This window comes from Capricornis sumatraensis, chromosome 6, assembly GCF_032405125.1.
Source record: "Capricornis sumatraensis isolate serow.1 chromosome 6, serow.2, whole genome shotgun sequence".
In the NCBI taxonomy this organism is placed as follows: domain Eukaryota; kingdom Metazoa; phylum Chordata; class Mammalia; order Artiodactyla; family Bovidae; genus Capricornis; species Capricornis sumatraensis.
This window is the reverse complement of record NC_091074.1, coordinates 25,583,622-25,601,264: the sequence shown is the minus strand read 5'-3', so window position 1 is coordinate 25,601,264 and position 17,643 is coordinate 25,583,622. Positions and strand designations below refer to the sequence as shown.

At 36.6% G+C, this 17,643-nt stretch overlaps 1 protein-coding gene across 1 annotated transcript in view; it reads right to left on the bottom strand.

The window, feature by feature from the left end:
- Nucleotides 1–422: 422 nt before the first annotated feature.
- The window catches only part of CAAP1 (caspase activity and apoptosis inhibitor 1), a 76,845-nt gene continuing 59,624 nt past the window's right edge, over nucleotides 423–17,643 (bottom strand). The window contains exon 6 of the mRNA XM_068974395.1: nucleotides 423–1,743. Coding sequence (XP_068830496.1) covers nucleotides 1,397–1,743 — 347 coding nt within the window. The 3' untranslated portion in view covers nucleotides 423–1,396. The remainder of the gene's footprint in view (nucleotides 1,744–17,643) is intronic.

Sequence of the window (17,643 nt, the reverse complement as noted above, 5' to 3'; positions counted from 1 at the left end):
AGGCAGATTCTTTAGCAGCTGAATCACAACGGAAGCCCAAGAATACTGGAGTGGGTAGCCTATCCCTTCTCCAGAGGATCTTCCTGACCCAGGAATCGAACTGGGGTCTCCTGCATTGTAGGCAGATTACCAACTGAGCTATCAGGGAAGCCCAAGTACTATTTCCATAAGAGATTCTCTAAAATTTATATATAATTAAGCCAGCTAAAAAGACACAATCCCTCTAGGTTCTTTTGTGTGTAAGGAAAATCCTTCCACAACACTAACAAAACATCCCTTATAAATATATTTGTTAGCAAATATAAAAACAACAGTTTCAGATTTATATTTTACAAAAAAAAAATTTATTTTAAGTTAAGAGTCTCTACCTAAATTTATTTTGGTATCAAACAACTACAATTAGTGATGGGACAAAAAGCATTCATAATTGTGGCAGCATGTTAATCTATTTACAAAAACTATACAAAATTAGATTAATTATTACATCCACTTATCAAAACTTCCTGAAATTAAATTCATTTTTGGAAATCTATCAAAAGTCCTCAGATCCAGAATGATAGTCTTAATGATTTTTAATTCATGGAATTATAGCACGTAAGATTTTCAAGCAAAAACATCAGATGAAAGCCTGTACAATAAAATAGTCTCCTTCTCCTAACTGCCTGGAATGTAAATGAAAATGTGTGCCCTTTTTATTGAAGGAAAAAAACTGAACTAAGAGTTCGACAGTATCAAATACCTGTTAGAATGGTTTGTCTGCTGGAATTAAAGTTGGACAATTAATTCGACATTGTTAAAAAATGCTTTAAACTAAGTCCTTTTTTTTCCTTTTTTATAAAAAAGCTTTGCTCAGCCATTTTGAATCTCTGCCTTGTAACAAAAATGTTGTTCAGTTTTTACTAAGTCCATACCCATAAAAGCCATCTTCAAAATGGTACATATTTTAAAAGTGCATATAAATATAACTCAACTTAAATTGTTAATATACCTAGGAGCAATCATTTAATATTCTATTGCAAAATATAGATAGCCTGAAGGCAACATGCTTGGTCAATCTTTCATAAACTTTTTGGTTTGATGCCAAAATATTTCAAAATAAAGGAAAAAATATCATGACTTTTTAGCTAATGGGTTTTCAGATATTAATTTGCAGAAATACTAAACACTCATCTAACAAAGTATCTAGAGTACCCAATGATATGTGTCATGAATTCAAAAAACAACTACATAATACAAAAGTAACAACAATAACATGTATTTTAGACCTAAGATGACTTTACATAGTAAGAGTTATGTGAGAAATATCAGGTAAGACCCCCAAAAAAACATTAGATACAAAATGATACAGTGTGGCATTGTTCAAACACATCCAATATTCAGACACAACTTAAATAAACTAGGCTGGCTTTTTTATATCACCAGCTTTCATCAGGGCTTTAATAGCTCTGGCCCTCATTTCAAGTTCGAGCAGCTCCAGCTGCTGTGCGGAAGGCTGAACATCTTCTGGCGGAGGAACAGTCAGGGTGGTGGCTTTGGGCTCCTTTGGACTGGACTCTGCAAGTCCCAGAATCTCGTTCACACTTTTCTCAATGTCTTTCTCCAGGTCATCTATCTGACCAGCTTCACTCTGGACTGTATTTTCTGGGACTTCAGGAGCAGCTGCTTCTTCATTACAGGGGCCTTCTATGTCGCTGTCATAAGCGTCTGCATTTATACTGAGTACATCGCTATCTTCCCCTTTGCCTGTAACACACACACAAAAAGGGAAAGAATCATGTGACCTAAAGGTTCTGATCAAAATTTCCCTTCTATTTATAAAGTAAGGGCTGCTTTGACCTCCCCCACCTCCCACATTTCATAAGCCTCATCCCAAACCCTTTTCCCCTGACTCCTCAACCTTTTTTTTTTTTTTTTTTTACCTGAAGAATCTTAATTTTCTAACCAGGGATCAAATTCAGGCCCTGGCAGTGAAACCACTGAGTCCTAACCTCTGGACTGCCAGGGAATTCCCCCATCAACTTTGAAAACACCTAATTTAATGTAAATCTTAATGTATTTTTCATCCCAATTTAGTAGAACATGGAAGCATTGGGAAATGTATACCATCATATGGATGTCCCTGACCAACTTTCCAAATTAAAATGTACCACTTTAGACCACAATGAAGCCTTGACATTACAAAATGCTGACACCCTCTGGACAGAATACTGCTTATTACCGAAGTAAAATTCCACTCAAAAAGAAGTTTAAAGTACTCTGCCTTATAAACTGTAAAAACAGAAAAATATCACCAGTAAGCTGGACACCATGTGCACTGCAGGTATTCCAAAGTTTTTCATATGCTTTTTCAAATGCTTTGTTCTAAATCAATAAATTAAAGGAGAATGCCTAAGGCTACTTTATAAGATAAAATAACTTTCATCAATAGGATTTTAATTAATGAAGTTAGTAAGCCATAATTTTTTAAAAATGCATTTGTTATAAGGCTTCTGTAACTGATGCTAGGAACGCGCATATAAACACAGATTGTAGCCCTCAACCACTATGGTCTTGGACCATTACTAAAGTCCACAAGTTAGTTACAACTTTGAGTGCCCCTCTATACCTCCAATCTATTTATATTTTAAATTCTTGACATGTCTTTTAAAAAGAAAGTAATGATCCCCCAATTGTTAGCTTTCCCTGTGGTAGGGAAAACATTTACAAAACACAGACTGACAGATGGAAAATTCTGATAATATAACGTATAAAAATTCTACTCCACGGATTTTAAAGTAAATTATTTACTGACCTTAACTGATTCTCCTACATCCTAATTATTCAAAAACTACTCCCACTCCAAAATTAAAGTAGAAAATGAGCTAACAAATTATGTGTCCACAAATAGAACTTGTAAAAATAAAGTTCCAATTTTAATCATTTAATGCCAAAGAATATTTTATATATCTCTCCAGAGCAAAAAATATTTCCAAACAGCTACAGAAAAAAATGAATATAGCCTTTTGTATAAATAAATAATGCTTTACATCTAAGTATTCTAATGTGAGACAAAACAAATTTAAGAAAAAAAGTGCTGCTAAGTTGTTCATAGTCTAAAAGTTGTTTTTCATGCCTAACAGCCTTTACTCCAGAATTCTAAACCTGTAGTCACTGATTCTGAGTGAAAATATGCGCCTGTTTAAAAGATTTTAAAATACAAGCTTTCAGAAAAATGTGATTGTTTTTTCAGGCTAGAAGTTGTTGCCTGATAATGAATGAAGAGCAGAATGTAATGGATGACTGGGGAGAAAGGGAGAGTCTCAAAGTTGGAATACCTGAATTCTAACCCTTACTCTGCTTTTAATCATATAATTTGGGGAAAATCCCTTACTTTCTCAGAGGTTCTCTCCTGTAAAAATTAAGGTAGATTGTCTTAGGATGTCCCATAAGCCTAATTTTACACAGTAAGCTGTATATACAAAAATATATAAAATGGCAATATTTTAAACTGTTTTCCTTTTTTCTCCCCATAAGATTCAGGTATCACTTATATTTCACTTAATGTATTTGTCAGCTGGATAATAATCCAAAAGAATTTCCTACAAGCCAATGAAAGTAGCTAATGAAAAATAAGAAACAAGTCAGTAAATCCTGCTCTACTAAAAATTTCTGACCAAAAACTCTTTATTGGCAACAGCTTTCTAGTGAAAAGAAGTACAAAGCTCAGGCATTATAACTGAAGTAAGTTCACATATTACCTTAGGGATCAATGTATAATTAATCAACAACTATGGAATCTCTTATACGTTAAATCACAAATGTTGAAGCAGCTGCATTTTTATGAAATCAGTTTGCTTTGAATCTAAATAAATGAATTAGAAACTTGGATATTTTCATTAAATAAGTGGAGAATCTGTTTTAGTAGATCCTGTCGACGTTTACACGGCAAATCATCAGCCTATATTTGCCCTCAACAGAGATTACAGAGATATATGTGAGTATGTAAAAATATTTCTAAGTGAAGTTCTATTATGTTCATCCTTTTTTCCCCTCGTTCAAACACTTCTGAAATGGCTAAGATCTACTAAGCTATATACTCTCACTTAATTCAGATCACTCTTTAAGCCTATTTATATAAGCTACTCAAAAAGCAGCCACAGCTAAAGAGCTCCTCTGCCATAAACTTAAGATCCCCAAAAGGAGGAAATGGCAACCCACTCCAGTCTTCTCGCCTGGGAAATCCCATGGACAGAGGAGCCTTAGTGGGCTATAGTTCATGGGGTCACAAAAGAGACATGACTTAATGGACTAAACAACAAGTTCATAAAGTTATCAGCACTAGAGATTCAGGATCAAAATGTTTATGCACACGCTCCCAATGTTTCAAAGGAGAAAAATCTTGATGAAAAACTTTTTTCATTTATATTTTCTATGGGTTTGTTTCAAATGTTTTTAGAGAGCAGAGGCGGAGCTTGCTTTACTTTTTTTTTTTTAATCAGAAACAGTAGTATACATAGTACTTGAAGAAGAAACAGTCCTCTATGAATTTGCTGTTCTCTGTTTACATTTAAAATTATCAAAATCCAAGTGACTGAGTTCTCTGCAGCACAGTATAGGTAAAAGCATTCATTAAGTCCTATCTGCCCATTACACCTGCACTGTAGAGGCCAAAGCTTTGTAGAATCTGTACTTGAAATAATTCAGCAAAAGTACTTCACTTCACAAATGTGACAACAAGATAAGTGACTTGTACAATGTAACCTGACAAACTATTTAAAGGTCTAAGATCATACTGTTGTTGTTTCACTAGTTCTTAGTTTTCTTCATTCTACTGACTCATTTTTAAGATATAGTCTGCAAACATAAGAATACATTTTCAAAGATAATTTACTCTCATCCTCAGTATCAGAAAACTGTACGGTCTTTTGTTACCAATTATGATCCTCCAATCAGAAGGGGAAAACTTGTACACTCTTTCTAAAACAGTAACCTTAACCTGCTGCTACTGCTGCTAAGTCGCTTCAGTCGTGTCTGACTCTGTGCAACCCCACAGACAGCAGCCCACCAGGGTCCCCTGTCCCTGGGATTCTCCAGGCAAGAACACTGTGGGTTGCCATTTCCTTCTCCAATGCATGAAAGTGAAAAGTGAAAGTGAAGTTGCTCAATCGTGTCCGACTCTTAGCAACCCCATGGACTGCAGCCCACCAGGCTCCTCCGTCCATGGGATTTTCCAGGCAACAGTACTGGAGTGGGCTGCCATTGCCTTCTCCGAACCTTAACCTAATATGCCTTATTCTAAGTCCTCAAATATCAGTGCAGTCATGGTTCTGTCCTTCTGCACCCCCACTCTGCATCTGTGAAAGTAAGTGTGTGAGTGTGCATGCACATACATGCACATCTGTGCACAAGTGTGTTCAGGGGAGTGAGTACCCATTTAAATTTTAAGAGAATTCTACAAAGGAGCATTTTCAAGCTTTTATACACACTTAGGAGTCTGAGAGTAACAAAACAATCTCAGGGAAATTATTTGTACTCCTCTAAGAGAAATAAAAATAGTTTCAATGTATTCATGATGCTAAAGTAAGGTCATTGAAATCCACCAAGAAAAATAAAAGACATAGGGGTTTTAGGTAAAATAATACAAATCTAATTTAAAATATTAAGAATTCATATTATTGCTGTTAAAAACATTACTACAAAAAATGGCTGGGGGAAGAGAGCAAGCATAAAATTAGACCCATTACTGAAGTCATAAAGCAGCAAAATAACTAAGTTAGGCATGGTACATATATACAACGTAATACTGCTCAGCCATAACAAAGAATGAAACAACATTATTTGCAGCAACATGGATAACACCAAAAAAAGATGTCCTTTTCATTACAGGGGGCTGGAATGTAAAAGTAGGAACTCAAGAAATACCTGGAGTAACAAGCAAATCTGGCCTTGGAGTACAATATGAAGAAGGGAAAAGGCTTATATGAGTTTTGCCAAGAGAATGCACTGGTCATAGCAAACACCCTCTTCCAACAACACAAGAGAAGACTCTATACATGGACATCACCAGATGGTCAATAACAAAATCAGACTGATTCTATTCTTTGCAGCCAAAGATGGAGAAGCTCTATACAGTCAGCAAAAACAAGACCAGGAGCTGACTGTGGCTCAGATCATGAACTCCTTATTGCCAAATTCAGACTTAAATTGAAGAAAGTAGGGAAAACCATTAGACCATTCAGGCACGACCTAAATCAAATCCCTTACAATTATACAGTGGAAGTGACAAATAGATTCAACGGATTATATCTGATAGACACAGTGCCTGAAGAACTATGGACAAAGGTTCATGACAGTGTACAGGAGGCAGGGATCAAGACCATCCCCAAGGAAAAGAAATGCAAAAAGGCAAAATGGCTGTCTGAGGAGGCCTTACAAATAGCTGTGAATAGAACAGAAGCAAAAGGCAAAGGAGAAAAGAAAAGATATAAACATCTGAATGCGGAGTTCCAAAGAATAGCAAGAAGAGATAAGAAAGCCTTCCTCAGTGATCAGTGCAAAGAAATAGAGGAAAACAACAGAATGGAAAAGTCTAGAGATCTCTCCAACAAAATTAAAGATACCAAGGGAACATTTCATACAAAGATGGGCACAATAAAGGACAGAAATAGTATAGACCTAACAGAAGCAGAAGATATTAAGAAGAGGTGGTAAGAATACACAGAAGAACTATACAAAAAAGAATTTCACGACCTAGATAATCATGAAGGTGTGATCATCAACCTAGAGCCAGACATCCTGGAATGTGAAGTCAAGTGGGCCTTAGAAAGCATCACTACGAACAAAGCTAGTGGAGGTGATGGAATTCCAGTGGAGCTATTTCAAGTCCTGAAAGATGATGCTGTGAAAGTGCTGCACTCAGTATGCCAGCAAATTTGGAAAACTCAGCAGTGGCCACAGGACTGGAAAAGGTCAGTTTTCATTCCAATTCCAAAGAAAGGCAATGCCAAAGAATGCTCAAACTACCACACACTTGCACTCATCTCACACGCTAGTAAAGTAATGCTCAAAATTCTCCAAGCCAGGTTTCAGCAATACATGAACCATGAACTTCCAGATGTTCATGCTGGATTTAGAAAAGGCAGAGGAACCAGAGATCAAATTGCCAGCATCTGTTGGATCATCAAAAAAGCAAGAGAGTTTCAGAAAAACATCTACTTCTGCTTTACTGACTACACCAAAGCCTTTGACTGTGTGGACCACAACAAACACTGGAAAATTCTTCAAAAGATGGGAATACCAGACCACCTAACCTGCCTCTTGAGAAATCTGTATGCCGGTCAGGAAGCAACAGTTAGAACTGGACATGGAACAACAGACTGGTTCCAAATCACAAAGGAGTACATCAAGGCTGTATATTGTCACCCTGCTTATTTAACTTATATGAAGAATTCATCATGAGAAAAGCTGGGCTGGAGGAAGCACAAGCTGGAATCAAGATTGCCAGGAGAAATATCAATAACCTCAGATATGCAGATGATACCACCCTTATGGCAGAAAGTGAGAAAGAACTAAAGAGCCTCTTGATGAAAGTGAAAGAAGAGAGTTAAAAAGTTGGCTTAAAACTCAACATTCAGAAAACTAAGATCATGGTATCTGGTCCCATCACTTCATGGCAAATAGATGGGGAAACAGTGGAAACAGTGACAGATTTTATTTTGGGGGGCTCCAAAGTCATTGCACATGGTGACTGCAGCCATGAAATTAAAAGATGCTCCTTGGAAGAAAAGTTATGACCAATCTAGATAGCATACTAAAAAGCAGAGACACTACTTTGTCAACAAAGGTCCATCTAGTCAAAGTATGGTTTTCCAGTAGTCATATATGGATGGACTATAAAGAAAGTTGAACTATAGCTGGACTGTAAAGAAAGCTGCATGCCAAAGAATTGATGCTTTTGAACTGTGGTGCTGGAGAAGACTCTTGAGAGTCCCTTGGACTGCAAGGAGATCCAACCAGTCCATCCTAAAGGAAATCAGTCCTGAATATTCACTGACGCTTAAGCTCCAATACTTTGGCCACCTGATGCGAAGAACTGAATCATTTGAAAAGACCCTGATGCTGGGAAAGACTGAAGGCAGAAGGAGAAGGGGACGAAAGAGGATGAGATGGTTGGATGGCATCACAGACTAATGGACATGAATTTGAGTAAACTCCAGGAGTTGGGGATAGACAGGGAGGCCTGATGTGCTGTAGTCCGTGGGGTTGCAGAGTCAGACACGACTGAACAAATGAACTGAACTGACTGGATGGACCTAGAGATTATCATACTAAGTGAAGTAAGTCAGAGAGAGAAAGATAAATATCATACAGTATCACTCATGTGTGGAATCTAATTCTTAAAAAAAGATACAAATGAACTGACTTACAACACAGAAAAAGACTTACATACATCAAAACAAGCAGATGGTTACCAAAGGGAAAACTTGGAGGGGAGAGATAAATGAGGAGCTTGGAATGAACATACATACATTACCATATATAAGACAGATAACCAACAAGGACCTACTGTATAGCAGAGGAAACTCTACTCAACATTCTGTGATAACCTAAATGAAAAAGAATCTAAAAAGGAATGAATATATGTAAATACATATATGCGTAACTGAGTCCATTTGCTGTACACCTGAAACTAAAACAACTATAAATCCACTACACTCCAATAAAATTAAAAAATTTTTAAATAAAACAAAGTAACTTTAAAATATACACAAAGAGGGACTTCCCTGGTTGTCCAGTGGCTAAAACCCCTCATTCTCAATGCAGGGAACTAGGTTCGATCCCTGCTCAGGGAACTAGATCCTGCGTTCTGCAACTTAGACACAGCATGGCCAAATAAATAAACACTAAGATTTGGTGCAGCCAAATAAATAAAAATACTTTAAAATATATATATATATATAATAAAAATACTTTTAAATATATAAAAATTAAAATACTTTAAATAAGTATATATAAAGAAACAAAAGACATTACAGAATTAACTACATTAATTCTGCTCCTTTATATAATCTAGTAACATAGGTGGCCCCTAAAATACTAAATATCATTTAGAGAATTTTAGAGAAAAGCAATATAATTGAAGGAATGAACCAAATAACCTCAGGGAAAAGACAAACGAGTTTAAGAACTTGGCTAAGCAAAAGTTATAGGAAGACAAAGAGTTAAAATATTAATATTTTTCAAGGAAAAAGCAATAAAGAGTTCAAGGACTTATTGAGCATTCATCTCTTATGGTTAATCCCCTAGCCAACTACTCACAAATATAAATTCTATTCCATTTTCTTCCAATCTATGTTCAACTTTTCTTTTGTTTTCCTGCTATCTTCTTTGCTACCAACTTGATTCATACTCTAGTCAAACTCTGGACCAACTCTTTTTGACCCCATGAACTATACAGTCCATGGAATTCTCCAGGCCAGGAAACTGGAGTGGGTAGCCTTTCCCTTCTCCAGGGGATCTTCCCAACCCAGGGATTGCACCCAGGTCTCCCACATTGCAGGTGGATTCTTTACTAACTGAGCTATCAGGGACGCCCTCAATGGACATGAGTTTAAGCACACTCTGGGAGATAGTGAAGGATGGGGAAGCCCGGCGTGCTGCAGTCCATAGGGTCACAAAGAGTCAGGCAGGACTTTGCAATTGAACAACAACAACAACACAAACATGGGATAAAACCATAAAGGGAAAAATATTTGGCAACTAAATAAAACACCTACCACTTTAAATATTTTACTGACAAGAAGAAAAATTACAACTATGAAAGACCCATCCATTTAAAATATCAGTATTTTAAAAAGGGAACATACTACATAATAAAAAATCTAAAATACAATACTTGTATTTTTATTATCATCTGTGACAATTCTCAATACTTGAGCGCTACAGAGATCCCCTAAGCTAGATAAAGGAAAATATTTCATGTTTTAGATTTGCTTTCTATTATAATAAAAGTTTTAATTACCCAATGAAAGTAAACAAACATAGAAGAGTTTTTAAACATTTTGAGTAATAAAAATTAAAAAACACTTTTAAGTTATGCTGCTGCTAAGTCACTTCAGTCATGTCCGACTCTGTGCAACCCCACAGATGGCAGCCCACCAGGCTCCCCCATCCCTGGGATTCTCCTGGCAAGAACACTGGAGTGGGTTGCCATTTCCTTCTCCAATGCATGAAAGTGAAAAGTGAAAATGAAGTTATTCAGTCGAGTCAGACTCTTAGCGACCCACGGACTGCAGCCTACCAGGCTCCTCCGTCCATGGGATTTTCCAGGCAAGAGTACTGGACTGGGGTGCCACTGCCTTCTCCGTTAAGTTATGCTAGCATGTTTACACCTTGATCAGTTCAGTTCAGTCGCTCAGTCGTGTCTGACTATTTGCGACCCCATGAATCGCAGCACGCCAGGCCTCCCTGTCCATCACCAACTCCCGGAGTTCACTCAGACTCATGTCCATCGAGTCAGTGATGCCATCCAGCCATCTCATCCTCTGTGGTCCCCTTCTCCTCCTGTCCCTAATCCCTCCCAGCATCAGAGTCTTTTCCAATGAGTCAACTCTTCACATGAGATGGCCAAAGTACTGGAGTTTCAGCTTTAGCGTCATTCCTATCAAAGAAATCCCAGGGCTGATCTCCTATAGAATGGACTGGTTGGATCTCCTTGCAGTCCAAGGGACTCTCAAGAGTCTTCTCCAACACCACAGTTCAAAGGCATCAATTCTTCAGCACTCAGCTTTCTTCACAGTCCAACTCTCACATCCATACATGACCACAGGAAAAACCATAGCCTTGACTAGACAGAATTTAGTTGGCAAAGTAATGTCTCTGCTTTTCAATATGCTATCTAGGTTGGTCTTAAGTTTCTTTCCAAGGAATAAGCATCTTTTAATTTCATGGGTGCAGTCACCATCTGCAGTGATTCTGGAGCCCCCAAAAATAAAGTCTGACACTGTTTCTACTGTTTCCCCATCTATTTCCCATGAAGTGATGGGACCAGATGCCATGATCTTCATTTTCTGAATGTTGAGCTTTAAGCCAACTTTTTCACTCTCCTCTTTCACTTTCATCAAGAGGCTTTTTAGTTCCTCTTCACTTCCTGCCATAAAGATGGTGTCATCTGCATATCTGAAGTTATTGATATTTCTCCCAGCAATTTTGATTCCAGCTTGTGCTTCTTCCAGCCCTGCCTTTCTCATGATGTACTCTGCATGTAAGTTAAATAAGCAGGGTGACAATATACAGCCTTGACGTACTCCTTTTCCTATTTGGAACCAGTCTGTTGTTCCATGTCCAGTTCTAACTGTTGCTTCCTGACTTGTATACAGGTTTCTCAAGAGGCAGGTCAGGTGGTCTGGTATTCCCACCTCTTGAAGAATTTTCCACAGTTTATTGTGATCCACACAGTCAAAGGCTTTGGCATGGTCAATAAAGCAGAAATAGATGTTTTTCTGGATCTCTCTTGCTTTTTCCATGATCCAGTGGATGTTGGCAATTTGATCTCTGGTTCCTCTGCCTTTTCCAAAACTGGCTTGAACATCTGGAAGTTCACGGTTCACATATTGCTGAAGCCTGGCTTGGAGAATTTAGAGCATTACTTTACTAGCATGTGAGATGAGTGCAATTGTGTGGTAGTTTGAGCATTCTTTGGCATTGCCTTTCTTTGGGATTGGAATGAAAATTGATCTTTTCCAGTTCTGTGGCCAATGCTGAGTTTTCTAAATTTGCTGGCATATTGAGTGCAGTACTTTCACGGCATCATCTTGTAGGATTTGAAATAGCTCAACTGGAATCCCATCACCTCCACTAGCTTTGTTCGTAGTGATACTTTCTAAGGCCCACTTGACTTCACGTTCTAGGATGTCTGGCTCTAGGTAAGTGATCATACCATCGTGATTATCTTGGTCTTCAAGATCTTTTTTTGTACAGTTCTTCCATGTATCCTTGCCACCTCTTCTTAATAGCTTCTGCTTCTGTTAGGTCCATACCATTTCTGTCCTTTATCGATCCCATCTTTGTGTGAAATGTTCCCTTGGTATCTCTAATTTTCTTGAAGAGATCTCTAGTCTATCCCATTCTGTTGTTTTCCTCTATTTCTTTGCATTGATCGCTGAGGAAGGCTTTCTTATCTCTTATCTCTTCTTATTTCTATTTCTTCTTTTCCTTTTCTGCATCTCTTCATTCAGATGCTTTTATCTCTCCTTTTCTCCTTTGCTTTACATCTTGATAGGGCCTGTAATATTCCATGTGCAAATAATTCAACTTACCAGAATACTTTTAATGCAGAAAATGAAATTGTATCTAATGTTATGAGTGACTACATGCCTGTGAAACTTTTTGATAATGAGTTATTAAATTAAGCCAAGAGACAAACCCTAGTACATGGAATAATTAAATATCTGTCTGAATTTCTGCTAAAGATGGCAAATTGAGCACACATATCTAATCCCCTTCCCTATCAAGAATCCACTGAAGTGACAGAAGAGAGGATATTTAAAAATAATAGCTAAAAATTGTAAATTAACTGAGGGTGAAACTAACAAACATCAGTCCTTCCTAAGTAAAGCACAAGACAGAGACTCCACAAAGGGAAAAAAATGTGAGAAAATGTGAGACCTCTGAGAAAGAAAATATAGACTACAGATAAAATTATAAGACAGGGCAAACTTATAAGAAAATATTAGCAAAATGCATTTTTTAAGAAAACAAATGTAAGAATTTATATAATGTATGGGTATTGTTAGAAACAAGTTAAAACACAAGTAAAGGATAGAAACGGGTCTAGCATTTCACAGAGTATGAAATACAAAAGTGCAGTAAATATATGAAAAATACTCAACATAATTTCTAATCAGGGAAATACAAATTAAAACATTAAGATATTTCTTTTTACTCATTAGATTTTAAAAAAGGACTTTCACCCATCTGCAGAAAAAATAATAAATTGGCAAGGTGCAAAAATGATCAAGACATACTGTTAAGTCAAGAAAGTAACTTTAAGAGTTGTTAATAATGGCTTCCTTCCAGAGAGGGGAATACAAGTAGAAGAGGAAGAGAAGAAAATGAGTTTTCCAATTCCCCTCTATGAACATAATGTATTTCTTCAACCAAGAAATTATAATATTAGATAACAAGAAAGGGTATCATCCAGAAAGAAATTTTGCTGGATTTTTATAAAACGTAAGTAAGTGGTATGAAAATGACACAAAAATAAAAGCAAAGCAAAACCACAGCCAAAGACATACAGGGAGGTGTAATTCTTTCTTAGAGTCTTGGAAGCAGGGAAGAGATGGCTTTGGAACAAAGAGTGAGATAATTAAACTCACTCTGAATAGCTGAGCCAAATGAACCTTTCTTTCTTATCCTCCCCTTCCTTGCCACAGGCCCAAGCACTCTACATTGGGAGGCCTACCCCATGCACTTACATTAGAGAGATCTGGTAGCGAAATATAACTAAACAGTTACTGAAGAAGCCCAAACCAGCTACCAGGAAAACTAAAATAAATGAAGGACCAAGATGAACAAAGGAAGACAAAGAAAATGTGGAGATCAGAAGATACTCTACTGGAGGAGAATGAGGGGTTGGGAAGTCTAGTTAGTCTCCTTTGGAGCCTGACGTAGATCTGCAACTATAAAACAAGTACAGGATGCAATGAAAAAGGGCCAGAGAAAAGAAATACTAAAATTTAAAATTACAATTATCAACAGCAAACATTCAATGATTATTGGAAGATAATGTTTAAAAAAAAAAAAAAAAACTTTCAGGGACTTCCCTGGTGGTCCAGTAATTGGGACTTCACCTTCCAACGCAGAGGGTGTGGCTTCGATCCTGGGTCAGGGAGCTAAGATCCCACATGCTTCCTGCCCCCTTCCCCGAAAAAAAACACATAAAACAGAAACAACATTGTAACAAAATCAATATAGACTTAAAAAATCTTTCAAGATGTAGAAAAGAAATAAAAAATTTATTAAAAAATGCAACAGAAGTCAAGAAATGGGGATGACTCACAAGTCCAACAACCTAATCTTTTCAACAACTACTGAGCACCTACTACGTATAAGACATTGTTTTAAACACTGAGAAAACAGCAGTGAATTTTAAAAAGTCCCTGCCTTACCATCAAGTCATTGGAAAGACATTATAAATCAACATCAGGTGCTATGGAAAGAATAAAGCAGCATATGCAGCTCGATATCTCACACACACACTCAATCAGAAAACAGGCAGAGGAGCTAAATGGACATTTCTCCAAAGAAGACAAGGATGGCCAAGAGGCACATGAACAGATGCTCAACATCACTAATTATTAAAGAAATGCAAATCAAAACAGCCACTATAAAGAACAGTATGGTAGCTCCTTTTAAAACTAAATATAGAACTACATACAATCCAGCAATCTCATTATTGGGCATATACCCTGAGAAAACTGTAATTCAAAAAGACACACACACCGCAATATTCACTGCAGCACACTCTACAACAGCTAGGACATGGAAGCAACCTAAATGTCCATCGAGAGATGACTGGATAAAGACGACGTGGTACATATATACAATGGAATATTACTCAGCCATGAAAAGGAACGAAACTGAGTCATTTGTAGGGGATATGGAAGGACCTAGAGCCTGTCATACAAAGGGAACTAAGGCATAAAGAGAGACGTAAATATTGTTATTAACACATATGCGGAATCTAAAAAAACAGTTCAGATGAATCTACTTGCAGGGCAGGAACAGAGACGCAAACATAGAGAATGGACGTGTGCACAGAGCAGATAAGGGGAGGGTAGGCAAATCAGATCAGAACTCATATACGTACAGACCACGTGTACCTAGTGAGAGCCTGCTGTATAGCACAGGGGCCTCAGTTCAGTGCTTTCTGCTGACCTAGAGGGGTGGGACAAGGGTGGGAGTAGGAGTGAAAGGCAGGTCAGGAGGGAGGGGATATATGTATACTTATAACTGATTCATTTCATTGTACAGCAGAAACTAACACAACACTGTAAAGCAATTATACTCCAACTAAAAAATAAAGACAGTAGCAGAATGCTTTCATACAGTCAGTATTTTGATTTGGTACAGTAACAGCTGAGCAGAGACTCAGAGCAACAGAACAAGTCAGAAAGCAAGAAGAGAGGGAATGAAGAAGGAAAATGAAGAAATAAGAGAAGAAAATTGCTATGAAATGAAAAAGGCTTTCCCACTGAAAGGGTCTCCCAGGAGCATAACACCTGAGACACATCCTGTAAAATATCAGAAGTCAAGGGTTAAAAAAAAATCTTAAAAATTCCCAGAGGCAGGAAAGAAATAGATTTCCAAGAAAAGATAGGTTCAAGAAATCAAGCACATTCTTAACAGCCATTGTGGACAACAGATTCCCAAGGCTACAATATGCTCACAAAAAATGGAAGAACTATATACTGTGTGCCTTAAGGATACAACATTGCTTCTAAATATTGCTGTTAAAAAAACTGAACATGAATCTGATTCAAGACTCTAATTACCTATTTACAGAAAAACAATGTTAAAAGAAACACTGAGATGAAATCAGCAAATTCAAATGGAGAAACTCTAACAATCCTGATTCTTCAAGAAATAAACTGCAGAGAGAGGGAGAAAAGGGGGAGCATACAGATTAAAAAGAGGCTGAATATTATCCAATTGCAATGTAGAGTCCTTATTTGGATACTGATTCTTACATAGTTTATGTACCTATGGCTGGTTCATGTTGATGTTTGGCAGAAACCAACAAGATTCTGTAAAGCAATTAACCTTCAATTAAAAAATAAATAAATTTAAAAAAAAATAAGGATAAAATAAAGACAACTTCAAATTATTAAAAAAATAAATTTAAAATTAAAAATACTATAAGACAATTAGAGAATTTTAAAAAGAATAAGGATAAAATAAAGATAACTTCAAATTATTAAAAAATAAATTTAAAATTAAAAATACTATAAGACAATTAGAGAAATTTGAACATTGGCTCTCTCAAGATTAAAATTACATTATTACTGTTCTGTAACCCCTAATGAAATAATGGAAAAAGACAATACTAAATAGCTACTAAAACCATTAATGGAGCTTTCCTCGTAGCTCAGCTGGTTAAGAACCTGCCTGCATTGCCGGAGACCTTGGTGCAATTCCCGGGTTGGGAAGACCCCTGGAGGAGGGCATGGCAATTCACTCCAGTATTCTTGCTTGGAGAATCCCCATGGACAGAGGAGCCTGGCGGGCTACAGTCCAAGGAGTTGCAAAGAATCAGACACGACTGAGTGAGTAAGCACAGCACAAAACCATTAATGCAAGGCTGATAACACCTGACCCAACAGGTCGATCTTAATATCACAATATCCACCAATGAACAACTAGGTTAAATTTGTATACTTTCTGAATATCATCTGATATTTAAGAAATGCTACTTTTTAAGGTATTCTGATTATGTTTAAAAACTGAGCTCTTATCTTTAAGAGATACAGTTACTAAAATATTTACAAATGAACTGAAAAAATATAGGATTTGCTTTAAAATAATATAGCAGGTAGGAAGCAGGTAGGACTATGGATGAAAAAAGATTAGACACTGCAGATAATTCCTGACGATGCAGCTGAGTATATGAAGTTAAAATTCCTACTTTATTTTCTATTTATGCTTGAAAATTTCTAAAAAAGGTTTTTAAGTTAATTCTTATTTGGGAACCAAACATCAGGTTTAAAATATGTTTATTTTTTTTCAGTCACAAAGTCCTGTGTGTGTGTGTGTGTGTATATATATATATATATATATCAGAGAATAAAATGAGAGTATTGAAATCCAATATTCCTATCAAGCAAACAGAGTTGGTTATTAGAAGGGTTAAACTATTTTACTTTGTTTTGTCTTTTATTCAGTTTTTCTCATCTAAGTTTAAGTTATTCATGTTTAGTGGTTATGCCATTTAGAACAACGCATTTTACAAGCCTTCCCTCTAGAATCTTAACTCTCCAAGGCCTCTGGCATTATCAATCTGCTGGAATCTCATTAGTAACAAAGCCGATGATATATTGGACAGCAGTGCTGTTCCTCCATGGATTTCCTTCTTTTCTTAGACTACAGATAACTTTGGTTTTAAAACATTTTAAGTTATAAAGAACACATTTTTAATATATTCTAAATGTAGAAAGTCAGCTTGATAACTTTTAACATTTTTAGTGAGCTTCAGCCTTTTCAAGAAGCCAAAATGTTTCTTTCCGAAAAAGAAACAAAACTGTTCTTTTAATGTGTAAGAATAATCTTTTCAGAGAAGCTTTCAATCCTTCTCTTAGCAAAACCAACAAACTTTCATGCAGTGTTTTAAACTACTGAATTAAGTTTAACTGTATCATGTTAACCATGATATTTAAAATTAATCAATTATTTTCATAAAAAATAAAATGCAAACAATTTAGTACAGAAAAACTGTCTAGTATTCTACCAAACCCCTTGAACCGTCCATTGAACTTCTGGATAAGTGACTGTCTAATAGCCTGGAAACCTAACTTTTAAGAACCACAAATCCAGTCTTCAAGAAAGAAAGGATATACGTATACTTACAGTTGATTCACCCTGTTGTACAGCAAATACCAACATTGTAAA